At 40.1% G+C, this 25,753-nt stretch overlaps 1 protein-coding gene across 12 annotated transcripts in view; it reads left to right on the top strand.

Moving 5' to 3' along the window:
- The window catches only part of ptprt (protein tyrosine phosphatase receptor type T), a 527,216-nt gene that overhangs the window by 226,384 nt on the left and 275,079 nt on the right, over positions 1–25,753 (top strand). For all 12 annotated transcript variants that reach the window (XM_078171434.1, XM_078171419.1, XM_078171458.1 and 9 more), the window contains exons 9-10: positions 11,570–11,685; positions 12,904–13,084. In XM_078171434.1, coding sequence (XP_078027560.1) covers positions 11,570–11,685; positions 12,904–13,084 — 297 coding nt within the window. The remainder of the gene's footprint in view (positions 1–11,569; positions 11,686–12,903; positions 13,085–25,753) is intronic.

Here is a 25,753-nt window from a genome sequence, read left to right as displayed (position 1 = left end):
GCCAAAATGCCAAACTCAGGGCTTCAGAATGGCAGTCCAGAAACTAATGATTGACATAATTGTAGCTACATCTAGTATTTTATACAGTCTATTCGAAAAAAATCATGCTGCAACAACGACATGATCCCTCACCAGCTTTTTACCAATGCACTTACTCCTCACTATTGGAGACCCCCACGATGTCTTGCATCCGGAAAATGAACAGCTCCTGTTAGGTAGATGCTGTAGTGTGCAGTTAAAGCAACACTTACCTTTCTGGAAATTTTACGCTTTTCTTTGTTTAGGTTAAAATGCTATTAATAAGCTGATGACACACTAAAATGTAAGTGAATTCCACCAGAGATAAAAACTCATAATTGCACCATTCTCATATGGTTCTAAGAAAACTCCAACCAATCATTGCATTTGGACCAAATGCTTTTTATACAGGATGAGGCACCTGTAATCAATGCACAATGCAACCAATGCGAGGTATAAAAACTCTTTAATCCCTGTCAGTTTTCTGCACCATGTATGTATTTTTTTTTTATGTTATACAAATAACGGGGGCAAATGAAGTAATCTTGAATCAATTTTTAGCAGTGCTGCTCTGCCTGGTATCCTGGGACTTACAATTCTGCACGTTTGGATTTACTGATGATAATTCCTACCGTAGGAAGTGCTGTGAGAAGCATTGTGCTCCATATTTAGCAATGCCGGGAGCAAAGATGGAGTTTGGGGTGGTCTAGTAACAGACCTGAAATACCCACAATATTTCCTTCACCCTAACCAAGTGTTTTAGTGTTAGAATTCACCAATCCAACTTTCATTCTTCCAATGCCTTAACTTGGGCTATCTGCTGATTCAGAGCAGTGACACAATACTAGAGCTCTTTTTTGCAAATTAAAAATCTGTACATCTCATTGCATGGAGCTCATTGCAATCATGTTTCATAATAAAGTCGATTACCTGCTCGGGTCTTGACTTATGCCGTGAAAAAGAAGTCCTGTCACGTTGGCATGATATGCCCACGTGCATGTGTTGGCTAAAAGTAACCACATACATTTGCTGTTAAAGGAAGAAATGTCAGTTTGCGTTCTTGTACCAATGTAGTGTTTATTTTGAAAGAAGTGTATTTTTAAAGAAGACAATTGATGACAGGCAGAAGTTGACACGGCTTCCCAGAACGTCAACAACCAATGCACCCAGGGTACCTTTCATGTTGTATCTTGATGTGGAAAGTCCATGACCAAAAGTCTGGACCCCCTCGAAAACGAGATGATGCATCTCAAGGGGTTTATCCAAATAAATAAATAAATTTCAAATAAATTTCAAATTTCTTTATGTGATGAGCTCGGAGTGAGAATGTGTAGAAAGTATATTTTACAATGACATTAACAGTGACACTGTATTCAATGTGGATCGGTCATATCATATAATGATATATGATCCACACGATGAAGTCTGTGCCGATACTGATCTAGCCTAACAGTAGTCCTTATCCTAGCCATGTCATTTGTCATCACCATGATGTCACATCCATGGCACATCATTGAGAATTATACCATTCAGTATATGTATTTCTGGTGCCCACCTTTTGCTATATACAGTAGTCGAAGCAGTTTGTGTAAAAGGTTTGGTTGCAGCAGGGAATAAAGAAAGTGTTCAAATACCATATAATGTTATCAGAAGGCTTTTTCTAACTTATTCGACACAGCCAGTGGACTCCATCTCCATCACAAGTCAAATGTTAACCTTAATGTGTCTCAGAACTGAAGATGAAAAGCCATGCAGAAGTTGTGTTTTAGAATCTAAGAGCAAAAATGGTGTGAAAATGGGACGCTAAATGAGAGGTAAGTGAGTGATTGAGATGGCATTATGGGAGAAAGAGCACAAGAGGCAGATGAAAACGGGCACGGAGGGATGAAGGAGAACTGATGAGAAAAAAGATGAAAGAGATAAACAGAGGAGACATTGTTAAAAAAATATGTGAGGCCAAAAGTGTGACAAAGAAATAATGAGGAATAAACAATTATGACGGCAAATGAACACATTGAAAAATAAGAAGATGGGGAAGGAATAAGACAGGAACAACAGAGCAACACAGAGAAGAATGGGGAGCATAGGGAGGCAGCAAGATTGATTTCCACTCCTCCTCTTCCTCCCCTCCCCTCTTCTCCCTGGAACAGCTCCCTAAAGTCTTTGGATTAATGGCTCCATTTCTGCTGCTCATTCATCAGATTCAGGAAGGCTTCCCAAAACACAATGCTTCACTAGGCTCTCATCTGAACTAGATATCTACCTGCCAAAACATCCAATAGGCCCTTAAGTACTTTCAAAGGCAGGCAAAACAACTTTATCTCTACCTCAGGTCAAATCAGCAGGGAATTGGTATTGTCCACCGGCACATTTGCTTGTTAGCCGGCATTGTGTAGATGATCACAGATGGTTCAGCCTAGATTGTAGAGAAGTCAAAGAAAAGTCAGTCCCAGTGCTGAAAGACCTGGATCTGATCAATATACATTTAAGCATGGGCATTTTAAAGGGTGTAAATCACTACTTTTGTCATGGTATAACGTAGTAATAGTTCTTTGGACAACTGTAAAATATTTGCTGATATCACAATCTTCAAGATTTTCACAATACGATTTTGATTCAATTCAGGAGCCTCCTATCGATATGAGTCAACATTATATACCCATTAAGCACAGTTACAGAGGAAGCTGCCAGCCTAGTCTATTTTGCTTTTGGCCATTAAAATAAAAAACACCACATGAAAAATTGTAAATAATCTAATGGGATAGGTGCTGTTTAGTTCACTTTAAACTGACTCCACTTACACACATAAAACATAGATCAACAACAAGAACATTTACCAAAGGTACAAAAATCAGCTCAGTACAAGCTGTCAAAGTTTGTAGACAAAATTGTTTTGTTTTTGCTCGTGACTATGATTAGCTTAAGCACTTTTACATAGCATAAATTAGCCTGGCAGCTAGTGGACTCTTCTTCCACTTGTGTGTACTATTTATACTTTTTTTAAAAAAAAACTTTTCTTATTATATTAAGACTTTATGTACATATGATAAGTTTTGTCTGATGACCTTTCTTTCCTCCGAAATCCAAAATATTTCCACACTGCTGATTTATTCCTAAGAGGGGAGTAAATATCCTCGCCATCTTTTTCTTGGCTACTTGCCATTATCTGCCTAGCGCTGTTTGATGGCGACACAGATTTATATTATGGATCCCACTGCTTTTCTTGCCAATTCCCACCTAACTGTGTTGTGATTGGCTCGTACCAGCCCGATTCATGACCTCTTTCTCTAACCCTAACCATCAGCAACCTTGACACAGCGACTTTACGACTGCTAGCAAACTACATGTACTAGCCCATAACAGCACAGCAGAGCAGGTCTTGGATGTGCTGTGGGAATTTCAAACTAAAGGCTAATCTTAAAGATGATGATATGAATTAATGTTTTCAGTTTGCATCAATGATATTGGATTTTTGAACATTGAATCATGACATTGATTCAGGGCGATGAATCGTTACACCTCAAGTATGGGCTTCACGTTCTCATTCCTAACTCGCACATATCGTTGCTTTATCAGTGGACTTTCACATCTACATATTATGCACGAGGGATTCTGGGATGCTGTGTCAATTTACGCCTGCTACACGCATTGTGTCTTTTCAAAATACCCATGCATTTTCACAGGAAATGTACAGTTTCCGCTTGTTAGGTTAGACAGTCTTTTCCAAAATAGGCTTACAACGTAGGTGAAACACTGCACATTTACCTTTATTTAATTGTGTAACAAACTGATGTGGTTAGGTTTAGGAAAAAAAAAACATGGTTTGGCTCTACATTCACACTAGAAGCAAACACCGGCCTCCTGGGTGAAAGTCCGATGTTGCTAGATCTATCCACCACCCCTTCCACTTGCTCAGTGGGGACTTTCCAGGTAACAGCTGATGGCATAACATCTCGCTGAGAAAGGATGCCTGTTTTTCATTGGTGTCTGTCCCAGAAATCAATAACCAAGCGGCGTTATTTGACGACTCGAAATGACAACAGTGCAGTTGATTTCCTGATGCAGGAGTCCTTTATGCAGTATATTCAAATATGTCCATAGCACAGTAAGAACACACACAGACCAGAGCAACAGCCTGGTACAATATGCAGTCAAGTGCTATTTATAGTTCATGTTGTTTTATAACCATAGGCTAGAAAGTCATTGGCCATCTGTAGCCTCGGTTGTCCTTTTAATGGGCATATCAGGGGCCACTTGTATCCCCTGGTCCACCACAGGGAGCAGGAGGCCACGTCTGGCTGCAACATGCCTCACTGTTTGGCCTTGTCACATCGTGCGCCAGCTGTGCCATCCAAGCTGCCCTTTCACAGTGTGTGATAGCTAACATGCCAACCCTTGACCCGTCCTGATTAATGAGGGTGGAAGCCTCTGGGCTGTGTCCCTGTGGAGGTATGATTGTTCCTCCTCCATGCATACATAACTGACCTCTCTTTTCTCTCCATCTGTGCATTGGTTATCCATTCACTGGTAAGTCCGGCCAGTCATCCATCTATGAGTCATCCGTCCATCCCCTCATCCAGCTTGTTAGTTTGTACGCACTCGGACTTCAGCCCACTTCTGCTGAGCTTTTCTTCCTTTCACAGTTTACTTACTGAATGTCAGTCTCTTCATCTCCATGTCATTATAAGTCTTTGATGTGCAAGTGGGTTTAGAGAGAGCCCTAGAAGGGGTGCAAAGAAGAAGTTGAAATGGATGGAGGAAAGATGAATTTCGGAGGCATGTGGATGGAGGGAAGGAGCGGAGCTGAGGAAGAGAGAATAAATCAGATGGATGATGTGGCAAATCTGGCATTTGTCATGACCAAGGGCAGCCTGGGAGACACCATCATCGACCTAACGATGTAAACAAAGTTATAATTCACATAACCTCTCCTGCTGTCTCTCTATGTCTTAGGATCTCTCTCTCTGCTTCTTCTCCACTCATCTACAACTCTCCTCTTGTCTTTTTGTCTTTTGCCATGCGGAAAATTCTCAGAAAAAAACTGTCATTATGATTGTACAGTAAAGCAACATTATACTTACTGAAGCATTAAACGCAATATTTAAAGTGACTGGTGGAATCTTTGCTTCCTCTGTCATCGTCCTTTTTCATTTTGTTGAATTTATCTCCCCCACCCGCACCTCCACCGCCATCTCCAACCACCATTGTTTTCACAAACAGAAATTAGCAATCTGTTTAGAGGGGCTCCAACTGAGCCCTGGCCAGATTATCTGAAAGATTATCTTCCATCATACCCAACTGAAAGACCACCGGATTAAGTGGGTGGTGGTGGTACTGACGGTTGGCGAGGGGGATTTGGTTGGCTGCTATTTGTTGTTTTTGGCCTGTTCCTCTCCAGACTCCCCGGAGCATAAATCTGATTTAGCTAACATGGTTTGAGTCTTTGCAGAAACGAGTCATTGCAGTGAGAGGAGCTTTGATTTATTGCTATTCTTGGGGAAAACTGCTTATTTCATTCGCTCTCTCCGGCTCAGTGATGAATGATTATGTCTCTGTAATTGAGGTATTACAGTGTGTGCGTTCATTATGGGTACATCACTTGATCTGCTTAAGCATGCATAATTACAGGTTAGTTCACATTTGTTCTCTGGAGGAGTTTGACTCTGAAAACAGGGCCTTTCTCAGTTTTTGTCTCCCATTGGAGCGTCCTTTGCTAAAATATTTGCATTTCTCATCAGGCTGTTGATAAAGGCAACTACTGTACTAAAAGATTTTATTGTCCATCCCTTTTCTAACCACTAGGTTAAAGGTTTAGGGTTTATGCGCTGGGATAAGTGGGATTTATACGTGTGTGTCAGCTCTATGCAGAGCCTGTGTCACTCTGCAGTTACACCCCCAAAACACTGGTCGATGGTGGGGTTTCTGTGAAGTGCTGTTCTATTAGCTTGATAGAGACAATTTCATACTCATGTACACAAATCGGCTTTACTGTAACTCACAGTATTCACACACAAAGCATTCGCCTTTTGTTGCACACATTTTCCCCACAAATACAACATGCTAATGTTTTTAGCACAAGCCTATGGCATTTTACATTGTATAAATTAGCCTAGAGGCTAGCAGACTTTTCCTATACACATATGAAGCCAGGGACAACAGCAACATTTAACAATAAGGTTCACCGACAAAACAACTGTCTTATACTAAACACATATTCCAAACAAATACAACATGCTAATGTTGTTAGCACAAGTCTGTGGCATTTTACATTGTATAAATTAGCCCAGCTGTGGTTTCAGCTTACAAAAATAGACAGGAAGTCTGCATCACCGCAATGTGTAGTTATATTTCTGGGGAGGTGCATGTCAGGTGACACCGTGGGTACATTGTTGATTAAGAAGTATAAATCCCCCTTTGCAGACAGGGGTAAACCCTGAGGCCTTATTTTTGTTTTTACAATTATTTTATGCAATGTGTAAAATCAAAAGCTTAAAGCAATTCTCAGCATGTTTCCATTTTCAGTGATGGAAATCTCACATCAGATTAAGATTCAGCTTCAGTGGCAGTTTATCTGCCCATCACATTTTGAGAAAATCCATTACAAAGTTTGTGAAATGTCCTGCTGCCCGCCAGTCAAACAGGCAGACAAGTAATTACATCACTTAAGTGGATATCTTAAGAATCGTTCATAGTTTGATGAAATCCACCACTTTCTATAGTACAATGGAAATGCAGCAAGCAGAGACTGTCAGCCTATTTGCATCAGTCTCAGTCCAGAGTAGTAAAGTCCTATTTTCTGGCAACAGTATGTGGGCTGTGTGAAAGCATATTGCCTGCTGCGCTGACCTGAGGATTGGGTCATACGTTGGTTATATCACTTCCCCCCTGCAGCTTTCCTGGCTGCCAAAATGTCAGTCCGCCACAGTCTTATCCAGGAATGGTAGATTACTTTATAGGCTTAGGTCTTTTAAGAAGAAACACAGACTCTTTAAACCATAAAGCACCCCAGGGAGTCTAAAGTCTGCACCCAAACTCACAAATGGATATAACCCTCACGCACACATACAAGAACACAAATGTGCAAAACCATTGTCTTCTGGCTCAGATGGCCTCTAAGATGGCTTATCCATGGCGTCGTCTAATCTTGTCTCATTAGGCTCATCTTATGTGTAAAGTAAGTAGCTTGTTTGAACAATCTTTTAATGCACTCAGCTACCTTCATACGCAATCTCCTGGGGTTAAATCAAGGGTTATGTTTCCTTTTCAATAGAGATTGCAAGTTTCTAGACCAATTACCAATTTCTTAAAACTCTGACCTGTCGATTCCAATTCTGGCTGATTCCAATTTTCTTTCTTTCCAAAACTATAATTAACAGCACACATCATCAGTTTTATATTTTTTTCTTTGATGGAAAATTCAATTGTGTGTTCATAATAAAAACTTGACAGTTATATAACTTTTACATTTTCTCCAAAACTGCACCAGTTACAGGAACCTCTCTTACGGTCACTCAAGTTCAAAAGAAAAAGTGCTTCAGGTTACTGGACAGAGCGTTTAAACAGAATTAAATCCAACTGAAAATAAGTTGCAGTGTAGCGCACCAGTCAGAATAATATAAGCCTGGACTGATGGTCAAATGCAGTTTATTTTGTTCTTCATTTACTTCATCGACCAATGTAAGAGCTAAACAGAAAATAAAGAAACAGAGGGCAAAACAAGACATTACACTTTGCACTGGCGGCAACAGGAAGTACGCAAATTCACAAACAACTCAAATTTATGAGACATTTAAACACAAATAAATACAGTTAATACCTCATTGCCCTCTCAATGGAGCTAAACTACAGTTAAACTCCTCCCATTCGTCCTCATTACTTGTTTATCTTCCGTGTTGTTTATCACATTACTGCACCGTTTACCTTTTTGTCACTTTCCGTCTGTTACCTGTGTGTCTGTCTCTTCAAAATAAAAGCACTTCCATGTTCATGGGAAATAAATACAGTTAATACCTCGTTGCTCTCTCAATGGAGCTAAACTACAGTTAAACTCCTCCTATTCCTCCTCATTACTTGTATATCTTCCATGTTGTTTATCATGTTACTGCACTGTTTACCTTTTTGTCACTTTCCGTCTGCTACCTGTGTGTCTACTGTCTCTTCAAAATAAAAGCACTTCCATGTTGATGGGAAATAAATACATAAAAGCAACATAAATACATCTCAAATGCAAATTTAATATGTCAACTACTGAATATTAGGGTCATTTACATGAACTATACCCCAGTTAATCTCACATGTTTTATCTTCTAAAAAGACAACAGGTGAATCAGAGTTATGTAAGCTGAAATTATTTGCGTGTCAAAGAAGAATCAGAGAAATATTATTCTACAATGGATATGTAGCAACGAGCTGTGTCTCCTCTCCTCCTGCCTGCCTGTGTGCAAAGTGCAGTGGGAGAGGAGAGACCCTGCACTGCTGGCAGGAGAGCTGGTAACTGCAACTACTCTAAGGAGCATGCAGGGGAATGAGTTTCAACTTTTCCCCTGATGGTCTGAGTAAGTTGCTAAATATGTTGTATATGTTGTAAATATGTTTTTAGAAGATGCAAAGAGAATCTGAAAAGGAGCCAATGAGGGGATGTGACATTGTGTTGGTATTTGATGACCTGTGGACAAGAATAGTATGCGATGGCTGTGGCAATAGTCGGTTAATGTTCAGTGCATGTGTATCAATTTGATCAGCACAGGAGTAGCTATATCTGAGACTGACCAGTTGATTAATTCTGAAAGCATCAGTTAGTTTGGCTTTTACAGAATTAAATAGCAAATGATAACAATTTAATGCCCATGTAAGGTTAATAGGAACTTTTAAGGACAACTGAATTGATTTCGGAAGATTCACAGAGACTGAAAAAGTGAAAAGTGATACTAAATGTTCATAATGGAAACATTTTGACTGAGTTTAAAATAAAGTTTAACTACAACATTAATTTTATTATTTGAGAAGCAAAACGTTTTCCCTGTTTCAGATGTTACACACCCAACAATCATGTAGCAACACACTTTAAAAGTTAGATGTTTTGGAGTATATGTCACTCCACCAGCTGGAATGACATCAGTGCCTTGTTTAAGGACTCCTCAGTACAGTGAGTTGTTGCATTCCCCACAAACTTGGTCTTTAAACAAGAACTAAAATGACATATTGAGATATTCAACCCAGTCTCACACTGAAGGCATCAAATACCTACCACTTGGTCAGTGACCTTCACATTGTTATGATATACAGCCAGTTGCCCTTCTTCTGTAACTTTGCCCGGTGGCGTCAGGGGTAAACGTGGCAGGATGACTACATAAGTTAAGGGGGCAAAAGTCCAAATAGGCTAGGCAGGAAGGGTGGCGGATGGGTCCAACAACCACTGACTTTACCTAGGAGGTTGGTGTTCGCCTTCCATATGAGCATAAAGCCAAACCCTGTCTTTGTTGCCTCAACCCAACCATGTGCTTTTGTTGTCTAAATGCAACCGTGTGTGATTGTTGTTGAAGGAAAAAAAACATCAATTCGTGGTGTTTTACGGACATCGTTTATTTTGAAAGAGACAGAATGCAAACTGTACATTTCCTGTGAAAACAGAGGTGTATTTTGAAAACAGACACTACAATAATGCATTGATGCATAATTACCAGGTCTCACTCTGAAGTCGTCGAAATCTACGCGTCAGTGCCTTCTGGCGTCAGATATTGACAAAAAAAGCTGTCCTTTCATATTGGCTTGATTCACGGCCAGTCGTTGTTATTGTTTAATGGTGCCCGGTGTCAGGGTGAAATGGGGTGGCGGGACAACAACGAAAGTTAAGGCGGCAGAAGTCTGAGTAGGGCGGGCGGGAGAGGTGGTCAGTGGGTCCAATACCGCCGACTTTCACCCAGGAGGCCAGTGTTTGCTTCCTGTAAGATCAGAAAGCCAAACCCTGTTCTTTTTCTAAACTCCACCACGTGCTTGTGTTGGCTAAAAGCAATGTTTTACCAATGTAGTGCTTTTATTTTGAAAGAGACTATATGCAAACTGAAGATTTCCTATAAAAACTAAAGTATATTTTGACACAGCGTCCCAGAACATCAACAACCAACACACCCAGGGTCCCTTGCACATCATATGTCACTGTGGAAAGTCCATGAACAAACACTGATATGTGACGAGGTCGGAGTGAGAATGTGTTGTGTGATTATTCTATGTATCCCCAGAGTTTGACTGTACAGGTTTAATGAGTTTGAAACTTCACATTATGGAACTTTGAGGATGAAATCCTGCCTGAGGATCAGTGTTCAGTTCTTGAAAACAACTGCATCTTCTCAAATGTCACTAATTCATTAGCTAAGTTGTTCTTCCAACAGTCATCAGACATAATGAAGAAGTTTTTATCTTCAGTGCTAAAACTGGCTTCTCCGGTGTAAGTGTCTGTTCTCTCGCCATGTTTTGAAGATCATACACATTGGGAGTTAAGTTTTCATTTTCATCAGAGAAGTACGGCTAATAAAGCTTCTCTCTTATGCAGTGACCTGTTTTGGTTGCCATCGGTAGCTGATAGAAACTAATTAGGCAGACAGAAAGATTGGTTTGAACAAGCTTGTTAGTGTGCACTGAGTCGTGGTACGCAAACCTGGGGATGAGAGCCCAACATATGGCTGCAACAATGCTGTGTGTATCTTCCTGTATGTGTGTGGTTTTGTGTGGGTGTGCGTGGGTGTGTTTGAGCTGCCGTGTGTGCATGCATTTTTGGTTGTGTGCGTGTGCGTGTGCATGTGTGGGTGACATATGGGCAAGGCAGTAATAACCGCTCCAAATGTCTGCAGATCAATACAGGGACTTCTGTGGTAATCTCTGGCTTGTGTATCTGGGCTGTCCTGTTAGGACGCAGCATCGCCTGGTGGTCACAGATTTTCCAGTAATTAATAGATCACAGGTTGGAACCTGTGAACCTGTTTACACACTTCATGTCCCATCAGAGTGGCCTTGAGCAAGGCCCTGAACCAAATTACTGACACAGACTGTCACTAAAAATCCCACCTGAATCTGCTGAGTATCAAAACTGCGCCTGTAAAATCTGACTGAGTAAAATTGAATTTGTTTTTGTTCATTGGCAATCCCAGTTGTGCCTGAAACAACTCGAGGAATAATTTTGTTCAAATGTCAAGATTAATTTAAGAGTTAAAAGAACACTTCAACCCCCAAATGACCATTTGTATATCAATAACTTGCTGCATGTTCACTTTAATTCATGAGGAAAACTTTGTATTTCTCACATGCCTTCACAATAAACAAAGAATCCAAACCAGCATTGGTAAGAGGGTAGCTTGTCCTGTATCTTAAAGTTCAGAATTTAAGCCTTGAAAATCTCTGATGATCATGAGTTCGTCCCTTGCCAGTGACTATCTCCTCACAGATGGATGTGTGGCTCTGTGGAATCGGTGGCTCAACAGTCTCTCTGTGTATCAACCATCTGTATTTCCTGCCCAGCTGAAATATTAACTTTCTTTTTTGTCCATCTCTCCTTCAGATCCAGTCCATGGTCCACAAAACGTCAACGTGGTGGATGTCAGAGCCCGCCAGCTGACTATACAGTGGGAGACATTTGGATATGCGGTGACACGCTGCCACAGCTACAATCTGACGGTACGCACAGCTGGCCACAATATGTGCTGTAACTACAAACTCAGAAGTGAGAGTTAAACTACCTGGACATTAATAATTCTCCATCATGAAAGCATCATGAGACAGTAGTAAAAATTAGTTAAACATTATCCCTTTTTTTTGTTGTTGTTTTTATAAGAGACCGTTTAAATTTGGGCAAAGATGTTATTTTAAAAAGTTCATTGAAATTTAAAGTCTCACTCAAAACATCAAACATCTTTATAATTCAAGTTATGTGTTGTAACTAAGGGCTGCCCCCGACTAAGACCTTTCCTAGTCGATCATTGTTGCGTTTAGGGCCATTAGTCGACAAGTCGCCTGCATGTTTACGATATTAATGTAAGTATAAATCATATATTTTTGGCGGGGCAACACAATGGTTTGAGTTGAAGGTGTGAGAAAGAATAGTATCAGTAACATTGTTAACACTGTGCTACATTACAGAGAAATACAAAACCGTACTAATGAACCTTCATTAATATAGGCCTATATTTTATCTCCAAGTGCACGTCACACACTGAGCGAGCCGCCTGTTAATGACGCTGTGGGCTAATGGGCATGTAGCTACTTCCATGTTTCAGATGATACGTCATGTTTGTAGTCGACCAATGAAGATGAGTTTACATATCACCTTGGGTTCGTCCTTCACCTTCTCAAAATGATCCCACACTTTGGATTTCCTGCCCGACATGTTATTAATTAGCCTGTGGAATAACCGCAGGTACCAGCCCTGGAAATTAACCTGACTCCTGTCTGACTGCTGAGCGTGGACACTTCCTGTGTCTGTCCTTTCAAATTAAAGTCACACATGGTCCAGTCAATATAGGTTTTGATTTATTTTGACAAGGCGCAGCTCCTAATAGAGTTACATTTACGTTGTCTTTTGTTTGTCTGTGACTAAGCGACTGATGAAATCTTGCTGACTAATGTTTAGTTGACTATTAGGAGGCAGCCCTGTTATAACTAAAGGTGAACAAACACCTTTAGATGCACATGTAGCAACACCACTGCTTCACCTTTATGTGTGATTTGTAAACTTCACAGTTTGGACCCTCACAGTGAAATCAGTGTTTCTATTTGGCAGTTCTGTCAAAGCATTGCAGGGTTAAGTGCATGTGAGGGCAGCTCTGCATTAGTAAACATTGTTTTTAAAGCAAATGACAAAGGAATAAATGTCATGTCTCTCCGTCTGTTTTCCAGGTGCAGTACCAGTATGTATTTAACCAGCAGGAGTTTGCAGCAGAGGAGCTGATCCAGACCTCGTCACATTACACCCTGAGGGGGCTGAGGCCCTTTGTCACGGTCAGACTGCGGCTGGTCCTGGCCAACCCCGAGGGCAGCAAAGAGAGCGAGGAGATCGTCAAGCAGACGGAGGAGGATGGTGAGTGAAAAAAAACACCATTTCTTAAATCTGTATTCAAATTGTTTAACATAAAACTCTACACAATATTGATCCAGCCAGTTTATGACAGCTTTAGCTATTCCAGCAGCTCAGTATCTGACCAGCCTCCGCTGACACAGACCCTCTGGCTCACAGAAAATGATTTATTTTACATTTCTGACAGCAGCGACAGCAGCTGCTTTTGAATAAACAAGGAGAGCTGGCCTCCTACAGAAACTCCGACTCCTCCAACAGAAATACAAGATAAAGGGCGGCACAGTCCAACCCACACTGTGTGATTGACAGGTGGTTTTGGGAACTGCAGTGCAGAAACGTTGGAGAAATAATTCCTCATTTTATATTTTGGGAAAACAAAGGCAACAAATTACCATTGTTGTTTGGGTTTGTTATGTTTTTGAATGATCCTGAAATGATTGCAGTGACTTTATAGGTATTGAGACCATGTCACATGTAAACACAATCATATCCAAAGCATTGTGTACAAGTTAAGTGGGAGAGACTGTATCGCAGCTTGAAGAACAGCTCCTTACACTTGTTATTTTTGGGGCACCCAGTAACTCAGTGGGTAGAGCAGACACCCCATGCACACCTGCATGTCATCTCCTTCAAGCTTCAAACTTTCCTGTCATTGAAGGCAAAATACTCAAAAAACAAAACAAAAGAACACCTGTTATATATTATGATTAGATCCTGGAGGGCTGGGTGTGTCCCCAAGTAGTAAAATGCCACTCTAATTATTACCATAATAGATTTTAAGTTTCTGTTCAGACCTTAAACCTGCATTAGGAAAGATTTTTGTTAATAACATCAAATGGAACCAGAGAAAATGGCCCCTTAAAGTGAGTCTTCAGCAGAGCATGTGTGCAGAGCTGGAGCGGAGCTGAGCAGGGAGCGGAAGGATTTTGTGTTGAGTGAGGAGCGGCTATTTTTTTAAAAGGTGGAGCGGAGCATTATCTCTCGCTCCAATTTCGCTCCAGTCGCTCATGCCCCACCCAGAATGCATCTTTGCACCTGCGCACTCCCACACTATTTTCTTTCAAAACTATGGAGTTTACTGTGTACTTCAGAAAAGAAACTGAGAAGAGAAGCAGCGATACCTTGGAGAACTGTCCCTAACTGCGGGGAGAGGCGAGAGGGCTTCCCCGGAGGTCGGCCGCTTAACCTGGTCCGTCTCCTCCACACTTTGACTTATTTCCACCCTGCCAACAGTGGTACCATGGAGAACGGTCCCTAACTGCGGGGAGAGGGGAGAGGGCTTCCCCGGAGAATCTACCAAGCTCATGTTTTATTTGTGAATAGAAGATTACAGGTTAGGGTAGTACGATGCAGTTTTTTTGAGTGGAGTGGTGAGTGAGTGGAGTGGGATAAAATTTATGATGGAGTGTCCCGGAGCGGAGCGAAGAATGGCCAGAACCAAGCGGAGCGGACGAGTGGCACAAAGTGACAGGTCTTCGAGCGAGGAGTGGAAATTTTCACCCGGTCCGCTCCGCTCACATGCTCTAGTATTCAGGACTTCTCAATGAATCATCTTAGCAGCTGTTTCCACAAACATTTAGACCAGTGGTTCCCAACTGGTCCAGCCACGGTCCAGATTTCTCCTTTGTCATTCGTTCAAGGTCCAGGTTCAAGGCAAATTCTGGACTGAAATAGGAGTTTCACAGGCACATCGCATATCACAGAGATTCCCAAAGGAATTAATGGACATCAGGTGGAAGGTAGAAACATAGAAAGAGGCATTAGGGAGTCATCGCTGCGTCTTCCAGTGCTTTTTTTAAGCCACCAAACGTGGCTGCTTTTTAATGACTCATCCTTCTGTTTTTACGAAAAGACATTGCTGCATTTCCAGTGGAGACTATCCCCCTCAAAACGTGACCTTCTCCTCACCATAACTAGACAGATTTTGTGCCTCAATTTAACCACAAGTTCAACACAGCATTGCTGAAACTTAAAGTTTCAACATATATCCGCTTCGTAATGTACAAAATTGAACGGATCCGTGGTTTTCAACGTCATGCAGTACCACCATTTATTCTGGTGTTGGGTTGTTGGAGACATAATACATAGTCTCAGGATCTCAGGTTTGATTCTTTCAACAACCAAAACTGAACCAATCAGCCGCCGTGTCTTATCACTGTGCCCTTCAGCGGGAAAAGACTACACAGAACGTACTGACATACTTTATTAATGCCTCAAATATAAATGTACCCTTGGAGTTCGAATTATTTCAAAACAACATTTCAAACTCCTGTTTCCTTTCCAGAGGGCTCCATGTTCTACTAATTCAGAACAGAGTGTTTGCCCCAGCCACTACTACTAATAATTCATTGATGCTTCACATTTCTCACAACAACATGCCTGTGATAAACTGGAATAGCTCGAATCCATTAGAGCAGCGCCTGATAAGCAGGATAAAAAACATCGTTCTAATGATCCCAATTCTCTCATCTCTTTCCCATCCTCCTCGGGGCTCGCTGTTCTTCTCCTGATCTCATAACTAATATCCTCTGAATTTAGCTTCTGGGGAACATCACATCTCAGCCTCAAAATCCTACCCTTACTCGCTGAACACACACACACACACACACACACACACTGCAAGTTGTCTGAACCCTTTAAAAAGAGTTAACATGACTGGGGAGAAGCAATTGCTTTAGGGGGGGTAAGGGGGAAAAAGCCTTAATTGTTTTGTTCTTAATTGTTTTTTATTTAACCATCGTTAATCTCCTGGTTGTAATTCAGTAATTAGGGAACAGAACAGCAATTGTTCACATGGAGGCTAATTGCTGTTTGTATGGTAATGGCTTTATAGAGCTGGGGCTCCTGCAAATGAAGCAGCTACACACATGCACACACACACGCTTATGGTTTCCCACTTATGTTTTAATGTTGCTGATGAAGTAGAAATGTACTTTAACCTATGTGAAGGGGCAAAATGAGGGATTTGCAATTAAGATATAGAATTACCCTTCTCTCTCACACACACACACACACACACACAGGACTCATCTTCTCCAGTTTATAACAATAATCTCTTAATGAGAGCGTCTTAGGTTTTAATCATGTCCTGTGTAATTGTTTTACCTACCGGAAGCTGCACTCCAAACATTCATGACATGTTAACATGCACACACAAACACAGGCACACAGTTGCAGACACTTTGTCTCACTGCGAGGCATCCAGCACTGTTAATGCCTCACATCCATTATTGTGGAAACTCTTTGCTTCCGTGGTGCCGAAGAGTTAAAGATTTTCCATGTTTACTCTGGATACTGATTGCTTTAGTTCTGCGGCACGCCACTACAATGCTAATTGCCTCCCAGAGTGTTTAAAAAGCTCAGATGTCTGATGAAATATAAAAGTTAGAAAGTTAAAAAATGGGACAAACAATGAGAAGTTTTACTACGAAGGATATAAAGCTTCTCATGGGTGGACGGGACATAAGGAGAGTTTATTGAGAGCTGTTCTTTGTGAGTGTGTGTGAACCTGCACAGTCACATAAACACAGGTTATGGGAGATGACACATGTCTTCAAATGCCTACAAAAAACTAGCATAATATGTGTGTGTTACATTAAGGCTTTATTGAACACACTATGACACTGGTGTTTCCAGTTTTGTCTGAGTATTAAGGAGACTAATTATCTAAAAGACATTCACGGCTCTGCTTTGTGTGTCTCTGTATGTACTTACGCATCCTCGTGTTTGTTTTTCGTTCCCGCTCTCTGTTTCCGTGCAGTTGTCCATCCGTTCATAATGACAAAAGACAATTTGAAGCTACAAACAAACACACGCACGCACACACACACAGGAACACACAGAGAGACTCGCCTCAGAGACAAATGTCATGTCCACTCATTGTACACACCAGCCTATTAACCTAACCATGAAACACCTATTTGTCAGGTGGCTGTCAGGTCAGCTCAATACAGCTGCTTTACAGCCAGACCTCTTATTCATCAAATAGGAGCTAGAGGAAGTCTGTGTAGCCGTCTCACCTCCTCAGCACACACACACACACTCTGCCCTCTTTTTCCTCTAAGGATTGCATTACACAACTATTTGGCCTCAACCAAGTATGTTGTAAGAGCAACGTCATGCCTCCTGCATTCCTTTTTATTTTTTTAATCAATGTATCAACAAGTTCTCGTCAAAATGCCCTTCAGCTAAGTGATTAACCCCTTTAGGTCCAAGCTGCTGCTTATTGGCCCACGAGTGAAGAGTGTGATGGCTCAGAGCATCTTGCACAAAGTAAATGGGATTAAGTTTTTAACTGACATATGCTCATTAGATATGTATCAAAAGAAAATCATGCAGATAAAAAATAAAGATCCAAGACACCAAATTGTCCAAAATATATAATAAATAAAATATATAGATAATAGATGAATAAACAAATAAATAAAATTAAAATATAGGTATAAAATATTTGTAACATGTAAAATAAAAAAATAATTAAAATAACAAATAAATAAATAAAATTAAAATGTTGGCATAAAATATTTGTACGATGTTAAATAAAAAATAATTGAAATAACAAATAAATAAATAAAATTAAAATATAGTTATAAAATATTGGTAGGATATAAATAAAAATAATAAATAAATAAATAAATTAAAATGTTGGTATAAAATATTGATAAGATCTAAAATAAAAAATAATTAAAATAATTAATAAATAAAATAAAAATATAGGTATAAAATAGTTGTAAGATATATAACAAAAAATATTTAAAATAATAAATAAATGAAATTAAAATTTTGGTATAAAATATTGACACGATATAAAATGAAAAATAATTAATAAATAAAAAATAAAATAAAAAATAAATAAAATAAAATTAAAATATTGATATAGAATATTTGTAAGGTATAAAATAAATAATAATTAAAATATTAAATAAATAGATAAATAAATAAAATTAAAATATAGGTATAAAATATTGATAAGATAAAAATGTATTGAAATAATAAATAAATAGACAAATGAATAAATAAAATAAAAAAAATGATATAAAATATTTGTAAGATATAAAATAAAAACATATTTAAAATAATGAATAAATAAATAAATAGAAATAAAAATATAGCTATAAAACATTTTTAAGATTTAAATTATAGTAATGTATATTTGTGGTAGACAGATGGACAGTAATTGTGAAATTAATGTTTATAAAAATTTCTTGGTATAGTACCAACACTGTCAGTCAGGAGGATAGTGTGAAACTCTCTTTATCAGTGTGTATTGTTTCACCTGCACACTTGAAGGGGATGCACTCGTAAAAAATTGCTCCATTGAACTGCCTGACAACTTTATATTTCACATGGATAGACGTGGTTTTGCAGCAATTAACGCTGAGCTCCATGACCATGTCAGCTCACGAGTGCATGTTCATACTTTATATGAGAACTTGCGTACACCTTTGTAAGAATGCAGAACAACAACGCAAACGATGAGACGACCCAATGAGAGCCAATGAGACTGTGCATCAGCACACAACAGTCTGTGTACAGAGGGTACCTTTAAATAGCAAAGACACAGGAGTAGCTACCAGCACAGAATGATCACCTGAATATTCTTTGATATTATGCTTTCAAATTTTACAGCTGGCTCACAGTTCTTGTCATTTTTTCACTTTCCTGTACATCCTTTGCTCAAGAATGGAAATTCAGTGATGTGACTGAGTTTATTCTGAGATAATATCAGTGTGTTATCTCAAACAAACAACTACTATTGTGTTGTTGCTTTTGAACATGACTATCTGGCTTTCATGTCCACGTAGCAGAGAAATAGTGACGCTGTGAAACACAGTACAACTATTAAAATTTGTTTTGCTTACAATAAGTAAACAAAAGAAGAGTTAGATTGTCCTAAAATATCAATAAAAATATGTTGTGTATGTTGTTGCTGGAAATAATCAGCTCAGCTCATGTTGCTTTTATCTATCAGGTTAGATATCGTTTCAGTGGTTAAGCACTTTTCAAAGTCAAACAGCAGACATTAAATATTAAAATACTCCTCTGAAATCCCTATGTTTGTGACATGTTTATATGCTTATAAATACTCCCGTTCCTATTAAAGAGAAAAGCCGTCTCCCCACTCAAAGGACAATCACAGTCATTGAGATTTAATAATCCTTTTATCTTCAGAGCGCTGTGTTTTCTAAGATCACAGAAGAAGAGAAACAACAATCAGAGACGTCAGCTTTTGTTATTTCTCCATTTGTTTCTCAACAGCTGTCACTTTACAAAAAGACAATTCATCAAAGTGCATTTAGTTTTAGAAAGTGCACCTATTATTTGTGTGATTTTAATTATTTTAACCAGTTATTTGGTGTCCCAGGAATCATAGAGGACTCTCAACAAATAAAGGTTTGAGTACATTTTTTTATGTGGAGAAAAAGCAGAATAAAAGAGGCAATGATTCAGGATCATTAACCACGATGTGCTGCTGCTGCTCTGTGGATTGTTGCTTTTCAAATCTGGTGCGGGTGAACAACTTCAAAAAGTTTTTCATCCTAACATTTCAAAGATGGTGCATGTTTGACTTTTACAAGCAACACTTTGTTGTAACACGTTGTTTATAGAGAGGACATTGTGTAATATTTGAGTGTTAGAAGGAAGATTTTTAACATGTAAAATACAAGGTCTTATTCACTTATAACAAAAAGTCTTCTTTTCATACAAAACAGCTGCTCTTGCTGCTCAGAGCAAACATCCTCGCTTTCTTTTTAAAAACAAGCGAAATACAGTCTGGTCTTAAATCATAACAACTCTCACAGATCTGTCCTGTAATCTTTATATCACAAAGTGTAATTTCATCTTAATCCAGTCCAGCGGCGCTGCTGGTAATTCATGCCCGCTTGCTTTTCATCAAGATGTGTTTATTTGTCCGTTGGTAGGATAAAGCTCTGTAGTGATGACATCTGACCAAGATGATGACTGGCTTTGTGAACATATTGATATACCGTGGATTATTCCATATTTTCATGTGAACATGAGCCTTAATGTGGTGTTTCATCCCCAAACGAGATTTTCATCATTTGAGAAGAGAAAAAAAAAGTAATTAACTAAATACTTTTACTTGAACTAAATTAAAATAAATGTAAGGTTTTTTGTTTTTTAAAAATGGCAAATATACGCTAACAAATTTAGATTTTTTTCCTACATCAGACAGGATGTTTTTGTTTCTGCTGCATTATTTTGAGGCTGCTTTCAGACCTAGAGTTGTCTTGCAGACCAGATCAAATGCCTTGTGTGAGAAAGCTGCTCTTGATTGGTCAGAATGTGGGAAAAATCCAGGAAGTAAAGCAAATGTTGAAGAAGAGTACACTTGCAAGATAAATGTGACACTTTCTCATGTCATAATGGAGGGACAACTACGCAGGTTGATTTTATATTTGATGCATTGGATGTGCTGAATGTGCATATTAAGGCAGTACAGGAGGAGGTGCACATTAATAATCCTCCAGGACTGTAACATGCTCATGTTTAACCCAAACAATGTGTCATGTGACTGCAGTTGCTTCACATCCAGGTCGGAACACCTTCTCACCACAAACCAACAGCACCAGAGTTCCTTTGTAACCAGACTGAGACCACCTCTTCAAGAAGGTCTCAGTCTGGTTGTTTTGGTGAACACCTGAGTGTGATTGCTGTGTTCACACCTGCCCAAATGAACCACACTGAGGGGGCAAATGAATTTGAGTTCAATTGAACTGAACCAAACAGGGCAGGTGTGAAAGCACCCTTAGTTGTAATGTTAGTGGCTGTACAATAAGCAAATTAATTTGAAAACCATTTACTTAGCGTGGTTTGCAGGTCAAAAAAAAGATGGGATAAATTGGTAGAAGACAGTAATGCTTTATCACCACTCATACAAATCATTCCTTTTAGTTCTCTGAGCCTGTTTACACCTGGTACTAACTTGTGTTTCGGCGATCAGAACGCAAGTGGACAGCTGAGACGCATTGCAATTCATACCTGTGTCTATCATGCATCTCCAGCTGACCAATTATGTTCATATTTTGTTGCTGCCTCGTCACTTACGCAAAAAGGTCAAAAGGGCCCTGCACACAGTTTCTATGACCGCAATCTTGCTAGCAAGCTCACCAGTCATATGAGCAGTTGTGTTGGTACAGCCTAAGATTTTGCTGTCCGACCTAGACTCACTGCGAAGTCATCGAAATCCCCCACTTGGGCAGTGACTTGAAGCGTCAGACACCGAAGAACAAAACCATTCTTTACCTTCAGCATTATATGCGGCAGTCGCCATTATAGTTTAACAGCACCAACCTAACGTCTGACACTGGTACACCATGAGGATGGAAACATAGGGCTTAGCGGGGACAGAGCACACGCTGCAGCAACTGAACACACCATCTGCAGTCATTTGTGACCATTCATGACCAGCTGAGTTGCAGGTGACACCATCAGCCAGCTTGAGTCGAGCTCAGACCGGCCAGTTCACACCGCTGCAACTTTTCTCCGCAACGTTCTAAAACGGTTTCATCTTGTTGTGAATCTTTGGTCTGAACTGGGCTTTAGTGTTGGGGGCCAGAAAAGAGGATGGAGACATAAACTGCGTCTTGCTCTAGCGGCAACCTCTGAGGCAGAGAAATGAAGCGGGTGCAAAAGTGCCAAAAATTGCAGTTCATTGAATGGCCACTAGAGGCTGGCTCCTAAACAGAGTGAATCCCGTCACAACCTGCAACACCTAATTAGAGGAGAATATTATATCACTATAATGAGAGCAGTTTCAACAATGCATTAGTTCAGCACATTTTTATTATTCAGTCTGGTTGTAAATCAGTAAGTTTTGGCTCTTCACACAGAAACACTCCCTGTCATGCAGCGCAGACTTGTGTTTTGCTGAACCACCACCGAGCTGCTGCAAGAAATTCACCCCTGTCTTGATTACATGTAGTGATAAGCCCCAAGATCACTAATAAGGATCGATTCTAAATTTGCGTTTGCTTGCAAGTAGCTGTTACAAATCTCTAAACACTAACAAAGAATTAAATCCAAAATTTCCATGTAAACAACGAGGTCTGCTGCTTATTATAATAACAACATGGATCAGAGCCGATAGACTGAGCCAGAGAAATGAAAGCCGGGGAGGAAACGCAGAGATTCATTTCATGCCAGTAAAGACAATTTGAAATGAGCTGAGGATTGTGAGACAGAGAGACAGAGGGTTAAGAGAGAGACACATATAGGTGAGGGAGAGAGTGCCGGCTTAATAAAGCAGGCCATTCATTGTGCAGCACGGCGGAAGTTAATTAAGTTATGATTAATGTGTTACAGCTGCCGTTATCTTTTCAATGAAGCCTGTTTTCTTCTGTCTCAGCCCCTAAGGTGCACAGGAACACACACACACACACATTTAAACAGAGAGAGACAGAGAGAAACACAGATATACACACACACTCGGCAGACACACAGGTACAACGTGCGAGTCATGAAGCACATAGTCACGTCATGCTGGAGAGCAGCATGCAGATGTCGGGGTGGACACTGTGAGGCATCGAAGGCTTTTACATGCATTTGCACACAAAGCCAGACACAAAGGCACCACCCAGATATCCAGGTAGACACTGTGCATCATAAAAGATGAGAACACACATACACACACACACACACACACACACACACACACACTAATACACACACACATAAAAATGAGTGATAAGGTTCTGAATAAAAATGGCAGCATCTAATTGCGTTTCTTTGTTAGGGTAATTTAATATGCTCCACAGGCTGGGGCCTTAATCAACACCTTGGAATTACCAATTGAAATATTCTTCTGTCAGACCTCTCTGACACGCTGCTAGTGTGTGGGTTTGTATGTATGTATGTATGTATATATGTATTTGCACATCTCTGACCTCGTCAGATATTGACGTTTGGTCATGGACTTTCCACGTCCAGATATGACGTGCAAAGCACCCTGGGTGCGTTCAGGGACACCGTGTCAAGTTCTGCCTGTTACATGCATTGTCTTCTTTCAAAATACACTTCCTTTTCCACAGGAAATGCACAGTTTACATACAGTCTCTTTCAAATTAAATGCACTACGTCGGTCCAACACTGCAAATTGATGTTCTTTCTCCTTCAGTAACAAACACGTGGTTACATTTTGCCAACACACACAAGTGGTCGGGTTTAGGCAACAAAAGCATGTGGTTGCATTTAGGACAAAAGAACAGGGTTTGGATTGACAGTCTTATGGGAAGTGAACACGGGTAAAAGTCAGTGATTGTTGGACTCATCCACCACCCCACCCCTTTCAGTGCTGCCCTGCCATGTCTACCCCATGCCGACATGAAAGGACGGCTTTTTTCTCAGTGTCTGACACCAGAAGTCACTGACCAAGCACCAGATTCCGACAACTCTGGAGTGAGACCGGGTTGCACCAACAACTGGTTGTTGGAGAATTTGACCCTTTACATGTTGGTCCAAAGACCAAAAATGTCCATATTTCAATCAGGAGAGACATGTTTTAATGGTAAAAGATTTATTAACGTGTGGGCGAATGAATAAGAATGTGGAAAGTCTTTGGCGATTAGACCCCGTAGAGATGGTTTGATTTAAAGAAGCAACAGACGGCATTTTTGCCTATATATCATTATGAAAATAATGTGGGTTGCACAGGGTAGTATACACAGTAAAATCAGACTATCAGCGTTTACATAGGTTACTTAGTGACTTTGCAATAAGCTTCTGCCACCGGGGCCGAATTTTCACGGAAAAAATCTGCTTTACGGCAGGAAATGCGTCATGTATTGCCAAACTGGTCAGTCAGCCAATCAGGGACTGGAGCTGGTCCTTATGAGGAGTTGGGCATGAGATAGTTGAGTCAGGAGCACAATGGCAGACAGACAAAGTTTGGAGATAAGTGGCCTCCCAAAAGAAAACGAGCTAATCTGTCTGAGGAGGCAAAGAAGAGCAAAAAGGAGAGTGATAAAAGAAGAGGAAAAACAAGAGTAAACCTCAGTCGGGCGTTTAAGAGATGGAGGAAGCTCCGTGACCAAAGAGGCTTCAAAACCGATGTCCAGCTAGCTTTCTTTCTAATGGATCAGTAAGTAACACGGCTAAATGTTAGCTAGATGAGAGAGGACTGTACTGTACTGGCTGCTAGTTCATTCCTAGCTGGCCAGCATCGCAAATCGCCGCAACCAGGGACCAGGTAGCGAGTGTTGGTCCACTGACATCCTCGTTGCCATTCTATGGCAGTCCTCGGACAGTGATTACTCCCGCCCCCGCCTCCGCTGCTGCAGCTACTGGGCACCCAGCATCTCCGACCGGGAGAAGTGGAGTAAAATCCTCTCCTCCGCTCCCATTTGTCTGGTGAACGCCTCTCCTCTGTCAATACACTCTGCCAGCAGTTTAATAATATTGATGCCACTTGTAACATTTGAATGTTTTAGTAGTAGCGTGTGTGTGTGAGAATGTATAGTGAGCAGGTAACAGTTGAAAAATAACTCCACTGCGTGTCGGTGGTTCCATTCCCCTGTCAGGAGTTATTTTTCAACAGTCACCGGCTCACTATACATTATCCCTTATGTGTGTGTGGACACTATACTAAATAAATGAGTAAAGAGACTGAGCAACGATTATCAGATTTATCTGAAGAAAAAAACAAATAGTAATGCAAATAATTATAGCAGAATGCACAGTACCAGTACAAACAGCTCACAGTAAATGATACCAATATGTACAGTATCAGTACAAACAACAGGAATGGAATAGCCCGAGAGAGGTCTTCCTGATTGAACTTACGCTGAGCTTCATTTCAGTATGTTTTTGATATATTTGAGATATTTTTGGGGCATTTTAGCCTTTAAAGTCTGTTCAGTTAGAAATATTTCAGTTACAATAGCAATTTTACTGAATATGAAAGTGAATCTTAGAGAACTAACAACAGTACATTGTACAAGGAATGAATTCAGAACAGGACTAGGATGAATATTTTAGACAAAACCAGATGTTGTTTCTAGAGCAGCGGCAGTAGAGTTTACAACAGCCAAGTGACAAAAGTGCTTTGCAAAAACCTTAAAATGAATACATTTAAGTGTTGTATCAAAGGATCCTGGAAAGCGGGCTTATACTGTACACCTCACAGTCAGGTGTTAAGGCCACAACATCATCCAGAAATGATAAGTTTTAAAAATGGTGTGAGGAAAGGAATCTTTTGACTTTCAAAATACACTAACTTGTAAGTAACAATGCGGTTTTCCAGTGAAAGCCTGCGTTCTCCAGGACTGGTCTGTCTTCTGTGTGATGCTTTGAATCTCAAGCCAGGTCATGACACAGTTTCATTGCTTGAAAAATGGCAGGAGGGCTTTGAAAGCCCCCACATCGGGGGTCGTCCTAAAGCCTTTTGACGTTTTAAAGAAAGATGGATAATGGCACCCAATTCTCAAGTGTAAAAGGAAATGCTTTGGCACATCCATCTTTTTCTGTGAAATTCAATTTGTGACTGTAAACGGCTGAACGTTTTCAAAAAGCTTTTTCAGTTGATGCACATCAGACAGAGAGCATGAAAAGCTTCCTGCCATTGTCAGACTCGTTTCTGTGTTACATTGCAGGCGTTTAGTTGACACTCTCATCCACGATGATTTACAGTGAGTGCAGAATAAACTTTTCTTT

Source organism: Epinephelus lanceolatus, chromosome 1 (genome assembly GCF_041903045.1).
Source record: "Epinephelus lanceolatus isolate andai-2023 chromosome 1, ASM4190304v1, whole genome shotgun sequence".
Classification (NCBI taxonomy): Eukaryota; Metazoa; Chordata; class Actinopteri; order Perciformes; family Serranidae; genus Epinephelus; species Epinephelus lanceolatus.
This window is presented reverse-complemented; position numbering and strand designations above follow the sequence as displayed.